General features: G+C 47.1%; 2 protein-coding genes across 4 annotated transcripts; one reads left to right on the top strand and one right to left on the bottom strand.

Annotated features, from left to right (window-relative positions):
• Positions 1–4343: 4343 nt before the first annotated feature.
• LOC119276699 lies at positions 4344–10674 on the top strand. Of its 3 annotated transcripts, none has more exons than XM_037557831.1 (10): positions 4344–4725; positions 4824–4901; positions 6154–6286; positions 6539–6825; positions 6915–7017; positions 8407–8507; positions 8581–8755; positions 9176–9346; positions 10037–10137; positions 10214–10674. In XM_037557831.1, exons 1-10 carry the CDS (start codon positions 4390–4392, stop codon positions 10277–10279), a joined length of 1551 nt encoding a protein of 516 aa, XP_037413728.1. In that variant the 5' UTR covers positions 4344–4389; the 3' UTR covers positions 10280–10674. The 3 variants fall into 3 exon arrangements, with proteins under 3 accessions (XP_037413728.1, XP_037413729.1, XP_037413727.1); XM_037557832.1 differs by having other exon boundaries at positions 4345–4725; positions 6587–6825; XM_037557830.1 differs by having other exon boundaries at positions 4345–4725; positions 6154–6825.
• A 1148-nt stretch (positions 10675–11822) lies between these two features.
• LOC119276698 (potassium/sodium hyperpolarization-activated cyclic nucleotide-gated channel 4-like) lies at positions 11823–15211 on the bottom strand. The gene is made up of 5 exons (XM_037557829.1): positions 14513–15211; positions 13893–14075; positions 12473–12568; positions 12246–12389; positions 11823–12151 (listed from the first exon to the last, which is right to left on the bottom strand). The coding sequence occupies exons 1-5, from the start codon at positions 14987–14989 to the stop codon at positions 12020–12022; spliced, it is 1032 nt and encodes a 343-aa protein (XP_037413726.1). The 5' UTR covers positions 14990–15211; the 3' UTR covers positions 11823–12019.
• Positions 15212–19553: the final 4342 nt, after the last annotated feature.

The raw sequence follows: 19553 nt of genomic DNA, 5'->3' as shown, positions 1-19553 counted from the left end.
GTCCGCGCAAACCGCTTGCGCGTTAAAGGAGGGGTACCTGAGCATCGCAACTCAGAGCTCCTACCGGCTCTCCAGCCCTCACCCTCTGGCTTTACCCACGGCATCGCGCCCCGGCAAACCAGCGACGGCTGAGACCCGCTCGAGGGCCGGGACCCGAGGACGTAGAGCAGAAAGGGGAGCAGAGGCGAGAGGAGAGAGGCACGCGGAGACCTCGCCAGGCAACCTCTCGCTGGCCAAGGCACGGACCTAGCGCCGCACCAGGAAGCATTACCTGACCCTCGAGATAAATCACTCTCCAGAAACACTAGCTATCGCAGCACCGTCACCGCATCCAATGCAATCCCGTGTTAGCAACGTCACATTCCTTTTTCACCGAACGATAGCTGCTTGAACGCCAAAGGGGACCTCCTGAGCATCGAGACTCAGGGGCTCTTACTGGACCCCGGGCCGCTCACCTCCTGGCCTTGACTACGGCATCGCGACCTGGCATACCAGCGACAGCTGAAGCCGCCTTGGGACCGGGACCTGTCGGCGCAGAGCGCCAAGCCCTCATGAGGTCCGAAAGGAAGAAACTAAGCTAAGACGGAATAAGCATCTCACACCGCTCCACGATAAGGATCATATTGACAAACGGAGCTACAAACACCTTACAGGCCCCCACGGGGTGTATTCTTGGCTCCTCGTAGGGACAAAAGACGCGTATCCTAAGGAGTCCTAACTACAGGAACCGTCGCGGCAGACGCCATCATCAACAGTGGGCCGCCAGGCACCGGCGCCAACCTCATCCAGATCAGAGACGACGCGGCCTAACGAGCCCGTCCTGCTCCGAGAGCGGCGCAGGCTCGGGGGCTCGTACCTGTCGTCGCTCGTCTCCGGAGTCGCGAAGAGCTCGGCGGAGTCGCTGGATCCTCCGGCGCCCTCGCCGCTTGAGGAGCTGCTGGAAGAATGTACGACGGCAGGCCTGGTCCTTGCCGCTCTGGGGCTCCTGCCGCTGCCTCTGGGACAGCACTCCAGCCGACGCCCATCTTTGTCGAAGACCTTGAAGAGCATCATGGAAGCACCGTCGAACTCCAGGTGGACCACGAGGGCGCCCCTCGTCCAGCAAACCCGGGCGATCTCGCCCCAGCCCTGGGTCATGAAGACCTTACCTAGAGCGACAACCTCGACATCCGCATCAGTCGCAGGAGTCTGGCAATCGGCGTGCTGTAGCCAGAGCCTGAAGGGCCCCCTCGGCGGAATCTCGAAGGTGAAGGAAGGAGGAAGACGAATCCAAGATCGAGGAGGCATGGCGGCGTGGAGCACAAACTCTTGGGAGGAGCCCTCAGCGTGAACTCCAGGAGGGACAACGCGCACCGCCGTGACCCGCCAGCGTCGACGGCGGCGTCGTCCATGGCGCTTGACATCAGCTCCTGCAGGGCCCTCAAGGTGGGCGTACAAGGGCAGCGGAAACCCTGGCGGCGGCCGCTCGCACCAAGGCCTCGACACCTCCCGCCGCATGCCCTCATCTCGGCGGAAGAGGACCAACCGCTTCTTTGGCGGAAGTGGGTCGGGGCCCTCTCGGGGGGCCTTTCCCTTCTCTTCTGCGGAGAACCGGTGAATCGGAGCCATTGCGGCACGACGGAGCAGTGGCGAAGATGAAGAAGAGGAGAAGTAGCAGAGGAAGATGAACTGGAGTGGCTCGCGCCGTTCCGCACTTATAGCCAGAGGAGGCCAACCGTCGGCTTCCATGATCACAGGTAATCATGACCAGTTTTTGCATGCGGGGACTTGTCAGCTCACGCAGTTGCCGAGGCGTCGTGGGGGAGCGGAGCCGCCCACGTTCAATCAACCGCCACGCGGAGCCCGAGGTCGCAGGCTGTTAGGGCCTGCGATGCTCGCACTTGCCCCTTCGCCTCTCTGCTCAGCCAAGTCCGGGCGCGCCTCGGGCCCGGGGGCTACTGTCGGCGTTATGGGAACGGGGGTCCCCAGACTTGCCTGCCTGCGGCCTATGGCGTGGCTCAAGGGGCGGCCCAGCATGGCCCATCTTCATCAGCACGAGCTCAAGACCCTCGCGAGGGGCCAAGCCTCGTGGGGCGGACGACAAGAGGCTTCCTCAGGCGCGGCCTCGTCAGGCTGGCTCGCGAGGAGGTGGAGAGATCAAGGTGGGGTACCTCACAAGGTGCCCATGACGCAAGCCATGACGACCAAGGGCGCCAGGCGGGCGCCAGGCCACGCAGTGCCTCCCTTTCCTCTTTGGTGCAAAGGGAGCAAGCGCAGGCGGGAGCATCAAGCAAAGGCATCCATTTCGGTGCAACAAGACCAAAACCAGTAGAACGGCAGGATGGAAGTCATCGTGGAGCCCAAGCCGACGTCACCACCAGAGCCTTTGGCAGGCGAGGACCAACTTTAGTCAGGATAAGTGTACTAGATGTTCCCCTTCAAAATGGCCAATTGTTGGCGCCCTTCCCGCTTAATATTTGGGAGGAGGCCCAGGGCCTTTGCCTATAAATAGGACTAGCCACCACAAGGTAAAGAGAGAGAGAGATGAACAGACCGATCGATCGAGAGAGCGACTGAACTCCCCTTAGTAGTTCATCGCACCAGCCAAGAACAGACCCTCGCGAGGCTGTTCTTCCTTGTATTTTTCATCATCAGCCCAAGAGGCAATCTACCACACCACACACTGGAGTAGGGTATTACACCACAACGGTGGCCTGAACCAGTATAAACTAGCGAGGCGGTGATAGCTTAGATCATAGCGAGGCGGTGAGGTGCAGGTAGGCAGAGGGTGAAATCTCCGCGCGCACCCGAGAGTTCGAACCTAGAGGGTCTGCCGGAACCCGAAATCCGACAGATTCCGACAGATCTCCGACACAGGGTCCCGAACTAGTAGCCTTGATACGATGGTGAGAGACACTAGGTTTTACCCAGGTTCGGGATCTCCATGGAGATAAACCCTACGTCGTGCTTGTGTTGTTGTATTGATTCGGGATGTAGTATAAGTACAAGTTGATCTCCGACGAGATAGAGGATGTCGTCTACGAGTCCTCCCTTATGTATATAGGTATTGGGGGGAGGGGTTACAATAAGGTCTACTAAGTATAAGATAATTGTGTTGTAGACGATATCCAAGTCTTGGAGTATGTGTCAAATACTCAGGTCTTTGAAAATGTTCTCTCTATGCGCCATGAGTCGTCTTGACGTGGCGACATGGGGACCTCGGCCCACGCCACTTGGCTGAGAGACAACATGGTGAGTGACCCCTAATTCGAGATACCATCAGTAGCCCCTGCAGTTTTCAAGTTGTGCATACTTGTCGTGACAATGAATTTGTGCATCACAACTTCATTGTCCAGATCAAACAAGCTGAGCTTTCATGTTTCAGGGCCTATTCGGGATTGCTTTGCTCCTAAAATCCATCTCCGCTCTAAGAAATGCAAGCCAAACGGGGTACCTCCATGATATGCCCCCCCCCCCCTAAAAAAAACTAGGATATAACTCTGTTGTGAAGCTCTTCAAAAGTGGTCCAAAAACTCTAGAAGTTGGATTTAGGGGAAATTACCCAGCACTACCACCAATAAGTGGATACCCCTTCTTTTTATCCCACGTCGTCCAATCATAAAAATCCCTTTCACTATATTTTTCATTCTTGAAGCAGGAGCTAGCTGAAAAGGCAAACATGATAAACTGCTCTTGGCAGAGCTGCAATTAATGTGTGAAATTTCTCTGAATAAATTCATGTATGAAACTGTTTTAAAATGAATTTGATGAAGTGAAGCTGATTTTAATAAAGTAGTCCCAAACGGAAGCTTGTGTTCACTTTCGCTTCCGGTCATTTTAGTGTTCATTTTCGCTTTGGCCAAAATACACTGAAAAACAAATGTGACAAATGATAAGTGTTCAGAGTTCTGGCAACACCAACCTGTGGTTGAGATGGTTATGTGGACAGTGGTACCTTTAACCTACCAGGATTCAAATCCTGGTGCTCGTATTATTCCTGAATTTATTTCAGGATTTCCGGCGATGCGCTTTCAGTGGGAGGAGACGTTCCCGTCGACGATGAGGCACCTATGGTGACTTCGTAAATCTCAAGATGATATGCCGGCTCAGTCTCTCGGAGGTGCTCATAGGTGTAGGGTATGCGTGTATGCGTTCATAGGGATGAGCGTATGCGCGTGTATATGAGCGCTTGTGTCCGCACATGCTAAAAAAAAAAGTTCTGGCAACACCACTCATCGTGTCAAACGCAGCGTGGCCGGGGGGATTGACCGGCGCAACATGGAACCACCGCTGCCCACACATACCGGTCCGTCGGTCGGTCGGTGTCGGACCGGGTGGTAAAAACCAAATCGGAGACGAAGCAAAGAGAACACGCCAGAAACAAAGCGAGCACTCCGACCGCCCAACGCCATGCCGCTCCTCCACGGCGCCAGCCTCCGGGCGCTCCTCGCCGGCGCCGCCGTCGCCCACCTCTCTTCCTCTCCCATCGTGCGCGCCTCCCCGTGCGCTCCTCCCCAGCCGCTGCGGCTCCGCGCCTTCGCCTCCCACAGCGCCTCGGAACCTCCGCCGCCGCCCCCCTCCTCGCCATCGCCCTCGACCTCGCGGGTCCTCGCCTCTGCGGCCGCGGCGTGCGACTGCGAGGAGGGAGCGAAGCCCGCGATCTGCACGGCGGACGAGCTGCACTACGCGCCCGTGCCAGGCACCGAGTGGCGGCTCGCGCTTTGGAGGCACCGCCCGCCGCCTGAGGTGTGTGCTTGATCCTGCATGCTGCTAGGCGGTGGTCGCGGCTTCGTTACGCTTGCCTTCGTTTGGTTGCTGATCTCGTGCTCGCTTGGTTCGTGCAGGCGCCCAAGAGGAACCACCCACTGATGCTGCTGTCCGGAGTGGCCACCAATGCGGTGGGATTCGACCTGTCCCCTGGGGTGAGTTGATCTATAACTACGCTACTGATAAATCGCGCTGCAAAAAGTACATTTTGTTTTTTTGTGAGGAAACCCATATGAGGTTTGATTAATCTCTGTAAATTGCTTGTATAATGATGTTGCAAATGCAAACTGGTAGCCATCTTTTAGCTTGGACTCACGTATCATGAGGATTCGACCTGTCCATCTAAACCCCCATCCTAAAGCTCTAGTTTCTTTTGTGTTTGTTTTTGGTTTTCACTCGGGTTTCCTTATTTAAACCGAATGTTGTATGATTTTCGGATCCGGTTTCCCTCATTAAGTGGATCAACTCTAATTCTTAATGAAATTGCGGGAGCTCCCGGCCCTCTGACGAGGTTCCGTAAAAAATGCAACAGCTCACAGTCAAAATTTTAGAAAGGGAAGTTCAGTAAGCATATCATGGAGTAAACCGAGTGTTATGAACAAACCAACACAAAATCCACTCTTCAAGAGAAGTTTGTATTATATTTATTGGCATCTTTATTGTTTTACTATAATTGCTATTTAAGTAAAATGCATCCTAGCACACCTCCAGGGATAGAGCAATCAGCAGACGTAGAAGTACCAAAATTTGATGACGCTTACATGTACTCCCTCCGTCCCAAAATATAGAATAACTATCATAGTGTCAAAAATGGTCTTTCATTTTGGGACGGGGGAGTAGTTGTTATGAAATTTAGTGTGAACAAAACATAGTGTTTAATTATACTGCGGATAGTTATGAGTTCATATGTTGCTAATATGAAATTTATTAGAGCCGCAATTGGTGTTTACTTGCATAACTGGGATGCAGCTAGACGGCAATGAAGTACCTTATCTTGCACAAATATGGAAACAACACATATTTAACGGAAAACAAAAGTCGTATCTTCAGTTTTCCAGTAAATGTTGCAGGACTGTTTGCCTAAGTTGTTGGCTTCTTGTACACGATTTACGAAGGGGAATCTGTAGAACTTATGAAGCTTGCAGTTAAGACTATGATTGTGCACTCTTCAAGAGTCAAATGAAAGGTGTAATTGCTGGTGTGCTTGTATCACAGGACTCGAACTATTTCAAAAACGTTTCCTGCCTCTGAATTATATAGTTGATCCATTGTTACCTGTCTTTTTTTGTATTATATATTAATATATGTTACACTCAATAAAGAAACAGTTATATATGTTCATAGGCATTTCTTTTATGGCTTCCCCTTTACCCTGGACTTCCATTGATACAAATGAAATGATGACAGGCTTCCTTTGCCCGTCATATGTCTATGCAAGGGTTTGATACATGGATTGTTGAGTTGCGTGGTGCAGGCCTCAGCACACGTGGATCAGAATTAGCTGCAGCTAGCACCAAGTCTGACATGTCCTCTAATTCAGGTGTGGATAAAATTTTGACACAGAAAGTAAATGTTGTTCCTCCTGCCAAGGATATGTCAACTAATGAACCTCAAAGTTCTGAAGTTCCAGTACTAACAGACACGAATGTGCTAGAAACAAACACATCAGAAGAACCACAACTGGTGACAAAGTTAGCAAATGCTTTGGCACAATTGAGTGTAACATTTTCAGTCTATGTAAGAGATAGCCAACTCAGAAACATCACTGACAGTTTTTTTGATCGAGTGACAGAACTTGTCCCTGATGCCTCATTAACTAGTAGTCTTGAGGAGGTTGCAGATAAATTTCTAGGGTTGATGGAATTGCCACAGACATCAGCAATATATGATCAAATTAGCCAATTAAGTCAGCGCCTTGTGAAGATTCTTGGGGAAGGTCAACAAAATGTTTCCCCTCGGTTATTTGGCTGGCAAGAACGCCTCTCCGCAACCATAGAAGATCTCCAAAAGCAGTTGGAGCTGATTATTAGCTATGATTGGGACTTTGACCATTACCTGGAGGAAGATGTACCTGCAGCGGTTTGTAGACATACTCTTTACTGTTGAGAGATTAATTGAAGTACCTTGAACTGCTTAGTAAGAAGTATGGTGATCTTTTGTTTGTGCAGATAGATTATATAAAACAGCAGAGTGTACCCAAGGATGGAAAATTGCTTGCTATTGGTCACTCTATGGGAGGAATCTTGTTGTATGCAATGGTTTCGAAGTGTGGTATGTTTCATTAACCTGTGCCTTTTTGGGGTTTCTGTCTTTCTTAGGGTGGGGCAAACAACTTTTTTCGTTTTAGCAAATTGAATATTTCACATCTTCAACTAGTAGTGAGGCTAAGATAGCTGAAGTATAACAACACTTTCATTTTTAACTGTAATTAGTTGCACAAGCATCCATGGATGCCTTTGAATTTTATTTGTTTGTTTGTTTGATATGGGGTTCTGGAAGCCTATCAGGAACTGTCCCTTGTACCATAGTTTTTGGCCATTGCGTATTAAACCAAAGGCAATCTAAGTCATGAACACACTCCGCTATAGTATTAAGAAATCACGGCAACCTGTCGTGTCTGCTTTATCTAGTCCTTGGTGGCTTATTCCTGCTAGCGTTTCCTTTAAATAGAGCTTGCTGGATATTTGGTAAAATTGAATAGACTGCCATCATCCAGACATTGGTCAAATCTTGTCAAGGTTGGGAAGATTTTTCGATGAAGGGAATTTTATAGACGGGTCTTATCAAGGTGTATTTACCCGCCAGGAGTGAATGCTGATTTGACCCGTCTATAAAATTCCCTTCATCAAAATATAGAATAACTTGACAGCCGTGTGTATTCACTCCTGGCCTCTACATAACGAGATGCACACATCCCTTACAGGCAACAAGCATAGTCTCAAATGAAAGCGACATAGGTTAACACAAATAGAAGGTATCCGTAGACTAAACCGCTATCCGTGCTGGCCTGCTGGGTAAAAGCCTCCTTATGGTTAGCGGGATGGTGGGTCCATGGATGATGGCTGGCGATCAGTAGTACCAGCAACCCTGGTTTTGCACTCTTGCTTGTCTCATGGTAGATTTGGAAAGAGAACGGTTTCAGGATTGTCCAAAACTTGAGCAACTTCCAACTGTGCAACATTAGGGATGAGGCTAGTAATTGGCACACTACCGGTGTTAGGGTTATACCATTATAGGCGCTCTTACGTGGGAATATAGGCTTCTGTTTTTCTTCCTTCTTATTTTGTGATAAATTCCTGTTTATATTCAATGATAATATTGCCTTCGTTTAAAATTAAAGAGTTACAACTTCGCGATATAAAATTAGGTTTGTTGTAGCCAATAATTTTCACATGTCGTGTCCTTGAAAGCTATCCCACTTATTTGTTTCAGTTTCTTCTCCATTTCAGGACACGCTTCCAATACATTTACATTATTTCTTGCCAGCTGATTTACAAGTTCTACAGAGTATTTTATTATATGTTCTTCCATTACAGATGCCCTCATGATTTTTACTACTATGGTCTTAATTTTTTGTTCTTCTAAGCTTGCTTTTGTATCAGATTTTATTACCAATACATGGCACTAAGTACCATCTCTCCTTTTTCTCTGCTTCACAAGGATTCGAAGGGGCTGATCCAGAGCTGGCAGCGATTGTTACTCTGGCCTCATCAGTTGACTACACAACATCCAACTCCTCGCTCAAGTTATTTGTGCCTCTTGTAAGTTGACCATCAAGCAGGTTGACATATTCAATACATGGACAGGAACCTAATCTTCATTGTTCTTTATTAGGCAGATCCAGCTGAGATGTTGCGTGTTCCTGCTGTCCCACTAGGAACATTACTATCAACCACTTATCCTATATCATCTCGTGCACCATACATATTGTCACTGCTACGCTCTCAAATTTCAGCCAAGGATATGATGGATCCTGAACTGCTTTCAAAGCTCATCTTGAATAACTTCTGTAAGTTGAGACCTATATTTGTCTTCTCTATGGAAGCCACCAACTTGCCGTACATACAAGTATAGTATGAGTGTATGATATATGGCCTGGATAACACAAGAAGTTGCATAGTTACACACATGAGTGTAGTTGTTATCTTGTATTACCTGCAGTAAGTGAGGTTGTTATCTCCTAAACAGCTTCATCTTAGTGCAAGGTGATGGATTCAAGGCGTTAGATGCTACCCATATGTTGTGCACTAAACTGGTCTAAGTTTGACTGTTATAATCATCTTTTATTGAAGATAATAGGGCAGCCGCAGACTTGAAGCGAGTTTTACCAAACGCCACAGCAAAATTGACCATGATAATTCATCTTTGTATAGTTAGTTTTACTACAAAAGCTCTCACATTTCTTGTGACAACTTGATGTAATATTCAGGCACAGTACCAGCAAAGGTGTTATTACAGTTGGCGACCTCATTCCGTGACGGTGGGCTGCGAAACAGGGCTGGTACTTTTTTCTTCAAAGAGCATCTGCGGAAAATCAAAGTTCCGGTGCTTGCCCTTGCTGGAGACGAGGATCTGATTTGCCCCCCAGAAGCTGTTTACGGTATGGCAACAAGTTCCATTTTAACGTGTTGTTTTGCAATGAGAGCTTATTTGTCACCTAGTACTTAACGTATTAGAACCAGTGACAAATTTTTGGGCTGGGACTGGGATTAAGCTCACAAGCCAGGAGCCTAGGGTCACCAAGGTTCCACGGTGTGTTCAGAATATACCACCTTACGCAAGTGGGTGGTGGTCTTACACAATATACGTAGACTATCTGTCACGTGCTTAAGATAGGCACCAGTCCTAACTCCTAAGACAGATGAATGTGACAAGGTGGGGTACTGCTCGAGGAGAGAGGGTTGGCCAGCCATGAGGCTGGGGATGAGAAGAGATCATCCATATGGGGTTGTGCCCCCTTGTAGGGAAGAGTCTAACTTGGTATCTAAGAATACTTTCCTAACTTAACGAACAGTATCCTTATCTTTTCACCAACCACTTGCCTTGCCAAAAAGATGTCATTTATTAACTATTTAACCTGCTATACTGTCTCCTCAAATGGTTGGTCACTGTACTGTTCACGGGATACTTATCAGGTGAATAGTAATTCCTGGGGACGAATCCTAGCTTAGTGCCGTGCCATTGGGCCTTGACCTAATGTCCATAACACTGTCATTGTTTGATTATTAGTTGCTTCTGTATTTCGTTTGGAAACCTACTTTTAACAGTTGACTTTTCATTGTATTTGCAGAAACCGTGAAAGTAATTCCTCAGCATCTGGTCACCTATAAGGTTTTTGGTAAACCTGAAGGCCCTCACTATGCACATTATGACCTGGTTGGAGGGCGGAAGGTATGTGTGCATATGTGTGTACTTAAGGGACCCAGTTCAGTCTTTGATTCTTACATTGCTCTGTGCTATCGTGTAGGCTGTCCATGAAGTGTACCCTTGCATAATAGAGTTCCTCTCTCAACATGATGATGTGTCTTCTTAAACTCTTACTGTCCATATACATCACACGCCATTGCACGATGGTCATCCTACATTGCGATTGGATGATACTGTAATCACCAAAATGTCAGTGAAGTGGTGAGTAACAGAAGTGTTTTTTTCTGTCTCCTTTGCGCAGACCAAGCTTCTAGTTTGTTTCTTCACAACCGTTGATCGCTAGTGTAGTGTGTCTCCTGTAAATGCTATGTACATTACCAAAAGGGGGGATTGAAGATGATTCAACTAAATTTTGCTTCGTGCCTACCCTGGTACTGATTACTGTTAGCAAAATTAAATAAAAAGTGTATGTTGTCGGTCATGTTTGTATTGATGAAAGCACTTAAAATTGTACTATGATGTTTTGGCTGGATATGTACAATACTGGTAGGATTGATACTATCTGTTGCATTTCTTACGCCTTTGACATGTCTGTGGGGTATGCGATCGAAACATCGTGTTTTACTTTTCTATATCTCTTCAGAACACTTTCATGTGTGACCCTCTTTACTTACTGCGATGATTTATTTATTTTGGCAAAAGTGCGATGACATGACGGAGTCTGTAAGGCAGGAACCGGATGGCAAATTGGCTTCCACTTTCGTGGTATGCTTTAATTTCCATGAGATACTCACGCTTCTGCACAAGAGCATATGTGCTTCCTGTAAATGACAGTCTTTTGCCCTTAGAGCACCTACAACCGGACCTCTCAATTAGTCCCTAAGCACCTGGGCTGATTGGCACAAATCAGGACCAAATGTATACCGAGGGCGAACGGTCACCCCGCTCCAGGTCATAGCGGTTTCACCTCTAGCCACCCGAAGCTCCTTCCTCTCTCATCTCTGCATAGTGTGAAGGATCAACAAAGTTGCAAGCTCTGGCGCGCTTCTGCTCCAACAGTGGCGTTCATCAAGTGTCAAGTTCATCTCGTTCATTTATGTTGCTAGCCCTACTACAATGAAAGAGATTAAAAAAAATCATATAAGTTGATAGCATGGTCGACACATTATGATTCAAAAAGAGCCGTGCAAACATCAATGCTGTCTTTGTGAAGGAGATAGACCATGACTATTAATCTTCTTTGTGATAAGCAGAGAAGATTAATAGTAATAGTCCATCTTCTTAACTAAGGGTGCAATGATGGTTGAAGCTTATCGCAGCTGGACGACCCGACTATTTAAGTCTGTTGACTAGCTTCTCATGTGGCAAGGTAGGACTAAACATTTTGTGGTCAGCAGGATGTTTGAGGGTTCAAATTTGTACGTCGCGGGTGTAGATGTTCTTATATCCACATGGCTTGCTGACACTCACATTCATGCAAGCGAGAAAATAATATTTCGCTATTGCTTTAGATAGCCCATAAAGTTTAATGAAATTCAGTGGATTAGAAACACGTTGTCTATTTGTAGTGTTTGCTTGATCCGCTTTGTCTGCTTTTGTGGCTAATTTTTCACTACAAATTAGTATAAAAACAATCACTACAGCACAATTCAGCAACCTGAGCCTAGGTCAGTTCTGCAAAACGCTTGGACATCACATCATCTAAAACGAGCGCATCAGAACCTACCATATGTTTGATAAAAGATGGCCTCAATATGGCATTTCTATCTGGAAATGCAAAAGAATGGATGATGTGTTTAGACAATAATAATACATGTAACGGACTGTACAAGACGCAACAAAGAGAAACTTCTCATTTCAGGTCCACCCAGGTACACAATAGGTGTAGCCTGGAGTCGAGACTTGTTCAGGTCTTGGTAACAGCAGTCTTGCAAACCGGGCAAACGTTCTTCTGAGAAAGCCACTGCTTGATGCAGTAAACATGGTAGCTGTGGCCGCAGCCCAGCCTCCCCAGCTCGTCATTTGCTTCAAACTCTTCCTGCAACATCCACCAGAATAGTTGAACTCTTGCGCAAACGATGTATACAAAAGAGAAGCAGGGGGGACTATAGCGGAAGGAGGCAAGAGCATACTTGACAGATACTGCATTTCTTCTCCGCTTCCGTCGGAAGCCGGAATGACGAATCAGGCTTGACCTTCCTAAGGTTGCGAACTATCTCATCCTCGCGTAGCCCTGTGTTGACATGCCCTATTCTTTCTCCAAGCTCAAGCAACTCCTGTAAGACGAAGTTGGTTCATCACGATGATGAATTGACGATGCCAAGTGTTGTTACACGGGAGGGAGGGAGGATAGACAGACCTCATAAGTCATGTTGTCGACATCGAGGCGCCAATCCTGGTACCGATCATACATGTTCATTCCTCCCAACAACACTCTTGTCTGAAACATCATGATCTGCCATACATATAAAGAAGGTAAGCATTCGAAACTGGCATACCCTGCTTGCATTTCATGAGACAGAAATCATTGCGCACCCATGCATGGGCATGCTTCCGTTAAAAATGTTCACCTTAGAGGAACAAGCATGAACGAATAAAGAAGTGAGCATTGTATAAACATCTCATAAAAATTGGCACTTTTAGGCCCACGGATAATTTCATACATTTATTTGTATCGTCTACGATTTTCTTCCGGGACTATATACAACAGGTTATAAGGTTATACTTCAGGTAGCATGCAAAGGGGTGGCTCATTTTCTCTCAGGTAGCATCACGCTTGGACCCTTGGGTCAGTGGCAAGACCAAGAAAGAGGCTTCCCCCAACCAACCAATTAGGAATTGTCACCAGACCTAATAAGCATGTTAAATTGCCCCACCCACCTTCTGCATATCTATGATAGTTGCCTACAGGGACAAGAAAACGCTGGTGGATCTTCACATCCACAGTAAGATAAGAGCCCTCACCAGCCAGGTGATCACGAAATACACAAGGAATGGCCACAACACGAGATCTGATTATGACTGAAGCAACAGGCAAATCATAAGGGTCCCCGGTCCCCCTGAGCAGCAAAAGACCAGTCGAGTCAGGCAGAAGAGCTGGGCACCGAGGCAACGTCTGAAAGCCATCATTCACCCACCAGAATGCCCATCCCCATTCCCCACCTACTGTACGATCCGCTAGAACAGCAAGCCAAAAAGAGAATGAATAATATAAAGTCACATTATGGGTTGTCATGCTCAGGTGTTCCACATCTACCACCTCTTCCCCAGCTCCGAAACAGCATAGTTGGAACGCCATTTGACTGGCCAAGTGGCCATTGCAATTCCATCAGCTGCGCCGTGGCTGCCCAGCTCAGCTCAGCTCAGCTCAGCGCAAGTGTTGGCAGTCTGCATCTGCATGCCATGGTTGAGAGGTCTCTCTCCATGGCCACACAGCGTAGCGGAGCTCCGTGGCTGGAGCCACTTAATTATGGGTTCGTTAACCAACGAGAAGGCCACGACCTCACGTCACGTTTAGCGCACGAAAGAAGCAAGTCAACCACCTCCAACGCCCAGGGGTTAACAGCACCAACATTGTCAGATCAGACCCGACCCTGGCTAGACTAGTATTATCATACGCACGGGAATCTTATGGCAACGTAATCGCGCACCGACCGCTGGACGCCGAGGTGGGGAAGGCATAGATGCGGCTCAAGTGTGCAAGCAAACGCAAGGCGATACTGGTAAGTATGATGCAGTGTATTTAATACTGGTACCGAGACTAGTGTGCTGTATCGTACCTCTTCTTCGAGGCCGCCGGGGGAGGGGCGGTACCCGCGCATCCGGCGGAGGCGCGCGGAGGGGAGCAGGTCGGCGCCGAAGAAGGGCCCGTCCAGGTGCGCCGGCGGCGGCGGCGGCGGCGACTCCATGAACGACGACGATATCTGCTCCTGCATGCTCGCCCTCCGGGACAGGCAGGGCCGCTGTGGATGGATGTCACATGAGAAACGCAGTGTCAGCTGAAAGGCTCGTCATCATCGATTCGGCTTGGCTGGCAGAACATGGCGAAAGATTCATCCCACTTGCATACGGAGAATTCGGTGGCATCAAACGTGGTAGTGGAGCACTGTTTCAGATGCTTAAACAGAACATTGCATTCAAGGCGCAAGTGTGAAATTGAAATGAAAGATTTCGGAGCAAAACAGCCACCAGAAAACCTGAATACTTGGAGAAGAACACACGCTTTCTTTTCAACAACAGACAAAAAACGAGTTAAAAAAAAACACAAAAACGGACGCACATGAGGAATGAGAAAACTGATGAGAATAACCACCCACCAAGAACAGCAAGCAATCCTACGAAATGGACAAGCTGTCAGCGCGAACAGATCCAAACAAGCCAGTAAGCATCTACGGCTCACCTCTCTGTGCGGCCTCTCGGCGTCGCCGCCGCGCCCCCTCCCCAGCATCTGGTGGCGCGCCACCACGCAGTCCACGGACGACGCCTCCGCGGCGAACGGTATCCCCGGGGCGCACCACACGTCGCCGCCGATCCCTCCGCCCACAAGGCCGCCTCCTCCACCTCCTCCCCTCTCCTTCCTCCTGTCCTTCCCTTTCTTCCTTCGCCCGTGCCAGTCGGCGGACGACCGCACGGCCGCCGCAGCCGCGGAGCCCGCCCCTGGCGCGTACGCCTGCGAGGCCGCGGCCGACGTGCAGCCCAGCCCGCGCAGCGCCGCGGAGGCGAAGCTCTTCCTCCGCCCCACCTCGGCTGCGGCCGGCGGAGGCAGCGGCACCGAGGGCGAGGAGGACGAGGAGACCTCCCCGCGGGGCAGCAGGAGGCGCCGGATCCCCCGCCGGCGCTCCACCGTGGGCGACCCGCCGCGGCGGTCACCGGCCATGAGGAGGAACCCGGTTCCCCCTGGCGTGCTCGGGCCCGGAGAGACGGGTGGGGGCAGTAATGGCACTGCCAGGCAGCGCCTGTGAGCGAGCGGGCGGGCGCAGGCAGAGCAGAGGGGCGCGGGGTCGCGTTTGTTGTCTAGCGTGTGGAAGGCTAGAGAAGTGTATACTTGAGGGGCCGAGCGAGCGAGCGAGCGAGCACGAGGAGGAAAGGAAATGCGATGCGAGGTGGTAAATTCTTGTCCCGGAATCGGCGTGGCCCTGGATTCAAGGGGACGGATGTTCTTGACTTGTTGGTGGTTTGGTGAGTTTCGAGCTCCGGAACGGTCAAAATACCACTACACATGGTGTAGGGCTGCTTAAACAAATGTGGCATAAACACATGTTTCCCTTGTAACACGAAATATGGCGCCAAACGTGTTGCGGGAGAGTGGCCTATCCTGTCTAAGGCCAACTCCAACGCGCGACCAAGCCTGTCCGCATACGTCCGTTTGAGGCAAAATAGACAGATAACACGGCCCAACGCGTCACCGCATTTTTAAAATTTGTCTGTTTGGTGTCCGGTCCGCCTCATTTTCGGTGCAAATATGTGTCCAGTTTGTGTCCACACGAATGTCGAACGAACGGGGACGCGCTTGCTCGGCGCTCGCCTAGGGGACGCGTGGCGGCCGTCCACCTACCTCCACCGCCCAAATAGAATGTGCACGCACGGCGGGACCTGGCTGTCATTGACACGGGCATAGGGTCACCGTCCTTCTTAACGTGGAAGTCGTGGACCGGTCAGTACATAGCTTTCACTTCCAAGCCAGCCTGCCTCCTCCATTGCCGACATGAGCAAACCCTAACCACCTCCCTGCTACTTTTTGAGCTTGTGTTGGTTTTTTCCTTTAAGAGAAAAGGGTGAAGCAGCAAAGTGGAGATAAGTATTTCTCTCAGTTTGAAAACCAAGATATCAATCCAATAGGAGGTACAAGCAAGTCTCCAATCTATGCACTTGCACAAACAATCAAACACTTGCACCCAACGCGATAAAGGGTTGTCAATCCCTTCACGGCCACCTGCAAGGATGATATCTGATAGAGATAGATATAAAAGATTACTAAAACATAAAAACAAAATAAAAGTAAATAAAACCCATCGAGGTATTTTTGGGTTTTTGATTTATAGATCTGAAAATATATAATGGAAAATAGACCCGGGGGCCATAGGTTTCACTAGAGGCTTCTATCTTGAAGAAAGCATACGATGGGTAAATAAATTACTGTTGAGCAATTGATAGAAAAACGCAAAGTTATGATGATATCTAAGGCAATGATCATGAATATAGGCATCACGTCCGTGATAAGTAGACTGACTCCTGCCTACATCTTCTACTATTACTTCACACATCGACCGCTATCCAGCATGCATCTAGAGTTAAGTTCATAAGAACAGAGTAACACTTTAAGTAAGATGACATGATGTAGAGGTATAAACTCAAGCAATATGATGTAAACCTCATCTTTTTATTCTTGATGGCAACAATACAATATGTGCCTCGCTACCCCTACTTTGTCCCTGGGTGAGGAGACAGCCAGATTGAACCCAAAACTAAGCATCTCTCCCATTAAAAAACCCGATCTAGTTGGCCAAACCAAATCGATAGTCGAAGAGAAATACAAAAATATCAAATCATGCATATAAAAATTTAGAGGAGATTCAAAAATATTCATAGATAATACGATCATAAATCCATAATTCATCGGATCTCAACAAACACACCGCAAAAAAGTATTACATCCGATAGAACTCCAAGAACATCGAGAACATTGTATTGAAGATCAAAGAGAGAGAAGAAGTCATCTAGCTACTAGCTATGGACCCGTAGGTCTGTGGTAAACTACTCACGTACCATCGGCAGGGCGGCAAGGTTGATGTAGAGGCCCTCCGTGATCGAACCCCCCTCTGGCAGATCGCCGAAAAAGGCCCCAAGATGGGATCTCACAAGGTCAGAGGCTTGCAGCAGCGGAAAAGTATTTAGTGGACGCTTCTGGTGGTTTGGGAATATTTTGGAATTTATAGAGCAAGAATTAGGGTTGGAGGACTCTCGAGGGGCCCACAAGCCCTTAGTGCACGCCTAGGAGGGCACCCAGGAAGCTTCTAGCCCCCTCTCCAAGTCCTATGGGTGTCTTCTGGTCCAAGAAAAATCATCGCGAAAATTTTATTCCGTTTGGACTCTGTTTGATATTCCTTTCTAAAAAATCCAAAAATAAGAAGAAAAAACAGCAACTGGCACTTGGCACTAGGTTAATAGGTTAGTCCCCAAAAAATAATATAAAATAGTATATTAATGCATATAAAACATCCAGAAAAGATAATATAATAGCATGGAACAATAAAAATTATAGATACGTTGGAGACGTATCAAGCATCCCCAAGCTTAATTCCTGCTCGTCCTCGAGTAGGTAAATGATAAAAACAGAATTTTTGATGTGGAATGCTACCTAACATATTTATCAATGTAATCTTGTTCATTATGGCATGAATGTTCATATCCATATGATTCAAAACAAAAGTTTAATATTGGAATAAAAGCAATAATACTTCAAGCATACTAATAGAGCAATCATGTCTTCTCAAAATAACATGGACAAATCAAGTTGTCCCTACAAAATCATATGATCTAGCTATGCTCCATCTTCGCCACACAAAGTATTTCATCATGCACAAGCCCGGTGTTAGACAAGCAATTGTTTCATACTTTTATGTTCTCAAACCTATTCAACTTTCACGCAATACATGAGCGTGATCCATGAATATAACACTATAGGTGGAATAGAATATGGTGGTTGTTGAGAAGACAAAAAGAATGAGAAGGTCTCACATCAACCAGGCAAATTAATAGGCTATGGAGATGCCCATCAATTGATATCGATGCAAGTGAGTAGGGATTGCCATGCAACGTATGCACTAGAGCTATAAGTTTATGAAAGCTTAAAATGAAATTAAGTGGGTGTGCATCCAACTTGCTTGCTCACGAAGACCTAAGGCAATTTGAGGAAGCCCATTTGGAATATACAAGCCAAGTTATATAATGAAAAATTCCCACTAGTATATGAAAGTGACAAAATAGGAGACTCTCTATCATGAAGATCATGGTGCTACTTTGAAGCACAAGTGTGGAAAAAGGATAGTAACATTGTCCCTTCTCTCTTTTTCTCTCATTTTTTTCATTTTTTTATTTTTCCTTTTTTTCTTTTTGTTTGGGCTTCTTTGGCCACTTTTTTATTTGGGCTTCTTTGGCCTCTTTTATTTTTTTTAAAGTCCGGAGACTCATCCCAACTTGCGAGGGAATCATAGCTTCCATCATCTTTTCCTCACATGGGACAATGCTCTAATAATGATGATCATCACAGTTTTGTTTACTTACAACTCAGGAATTACAACCCAATGGTAGAACAAAATATGACTCTATATGAATTCCTCATGCATATGAGAACAATATGACAATGATGGTGTGTGTCATAATAAACAGAACGGTGGAAGTTGCATGGCAATATATCTCGGAATGGATATGGAAACGCCATAATAGGTAGGTATGATGGCTGTTTTGAGGAAGGATATATGGTGGGTTTAACGCACCGGCGGAAGTTGCGCGGTACTAGAGAGGCTAGCAATGGTGGAAGGGTGAGAGTGCGTACAATCCATGGACTCAACATTAGTCATAAGGAACTCACATACTTGTTGCAAAAGTCTATTAGTTATCAAAACAAAGTACTACACGCATGCTCCTAGGGGAAGGGTTGGTAGGAGTTAACCATCGCGCAATCCCGACCTCCACACAAAGGACGGCAATCCAAAAACAAATCATGCTTCGACTTCATCACATAACGGTTCACCTTACGTGCATGTTACGGGAATCACAAACTCTAACACAAGCATTTCTACCAATCCACAATTACTCACTAGCATGACTCTAATATCACCATCTTTATATCTCAAAACAAATGCAAGGAATCAAACTTCTCATATATTCAATGCACTTTATATGAAAGTTTTTATTATATCCCTCTTAGATGCCCATCATATTAGGACTAAATTCATAACCTAAGCAAATTACCAGGCTGTTTAAGACTCTCAAAATAATATAAGTGAAGCATGAGAGTTCATCAATTTCTATAAAATAAATCCATCGCCGTTCTCTGAAAAGATATAAGTGAAGCACTAGAGCAAACTGCCTAGCTCAAAAGATATAAGTGAAGAACATAAAGTATTCTAATAAATTCACGATTAATGTGTGTTCCTCTCAAAGGGTGTGTTCAACAAGGATGATTGTGGCAAACCAAAAAGCAAAGACTCATATCATACAAGACGCTCCAAGCAAAACACATATCAGGTGGTGAATAAAAATATAGCCTCAAGTAAATTTACCGATGGATTGATGACGAAAGAGGGGATGCCATCCGGGGCATCCCCAAGCTTAGATGCTTGGTTGTCCTTGAATATTACCTTGGGGGTGCCTTGGGCATCCCCAAGCTTAGGCTCTTGCCACTCCTTATTTCGTTGTCCATCAAATCTTTACCCAAA

This window comes from Triticum dicoccoides, chromosome 3B, assembly GCF_002162155.2.
Source record: "Triticum dicoccoides isolate Atlit2015 ecotype Zavitan chromosome 3B, WEW_v2.0, whole genome shotgun sequence".
Classification (NCBI taxonomy): Eukaryota; Viridiplantae; Streptophyta; class Magnoliopsida; order Poales; family Poaceae; genus Triticum; species Triticum dicoccoides.
This window is presented reverse-complemented; position numbering and strand designations above follow the sequence as displayed.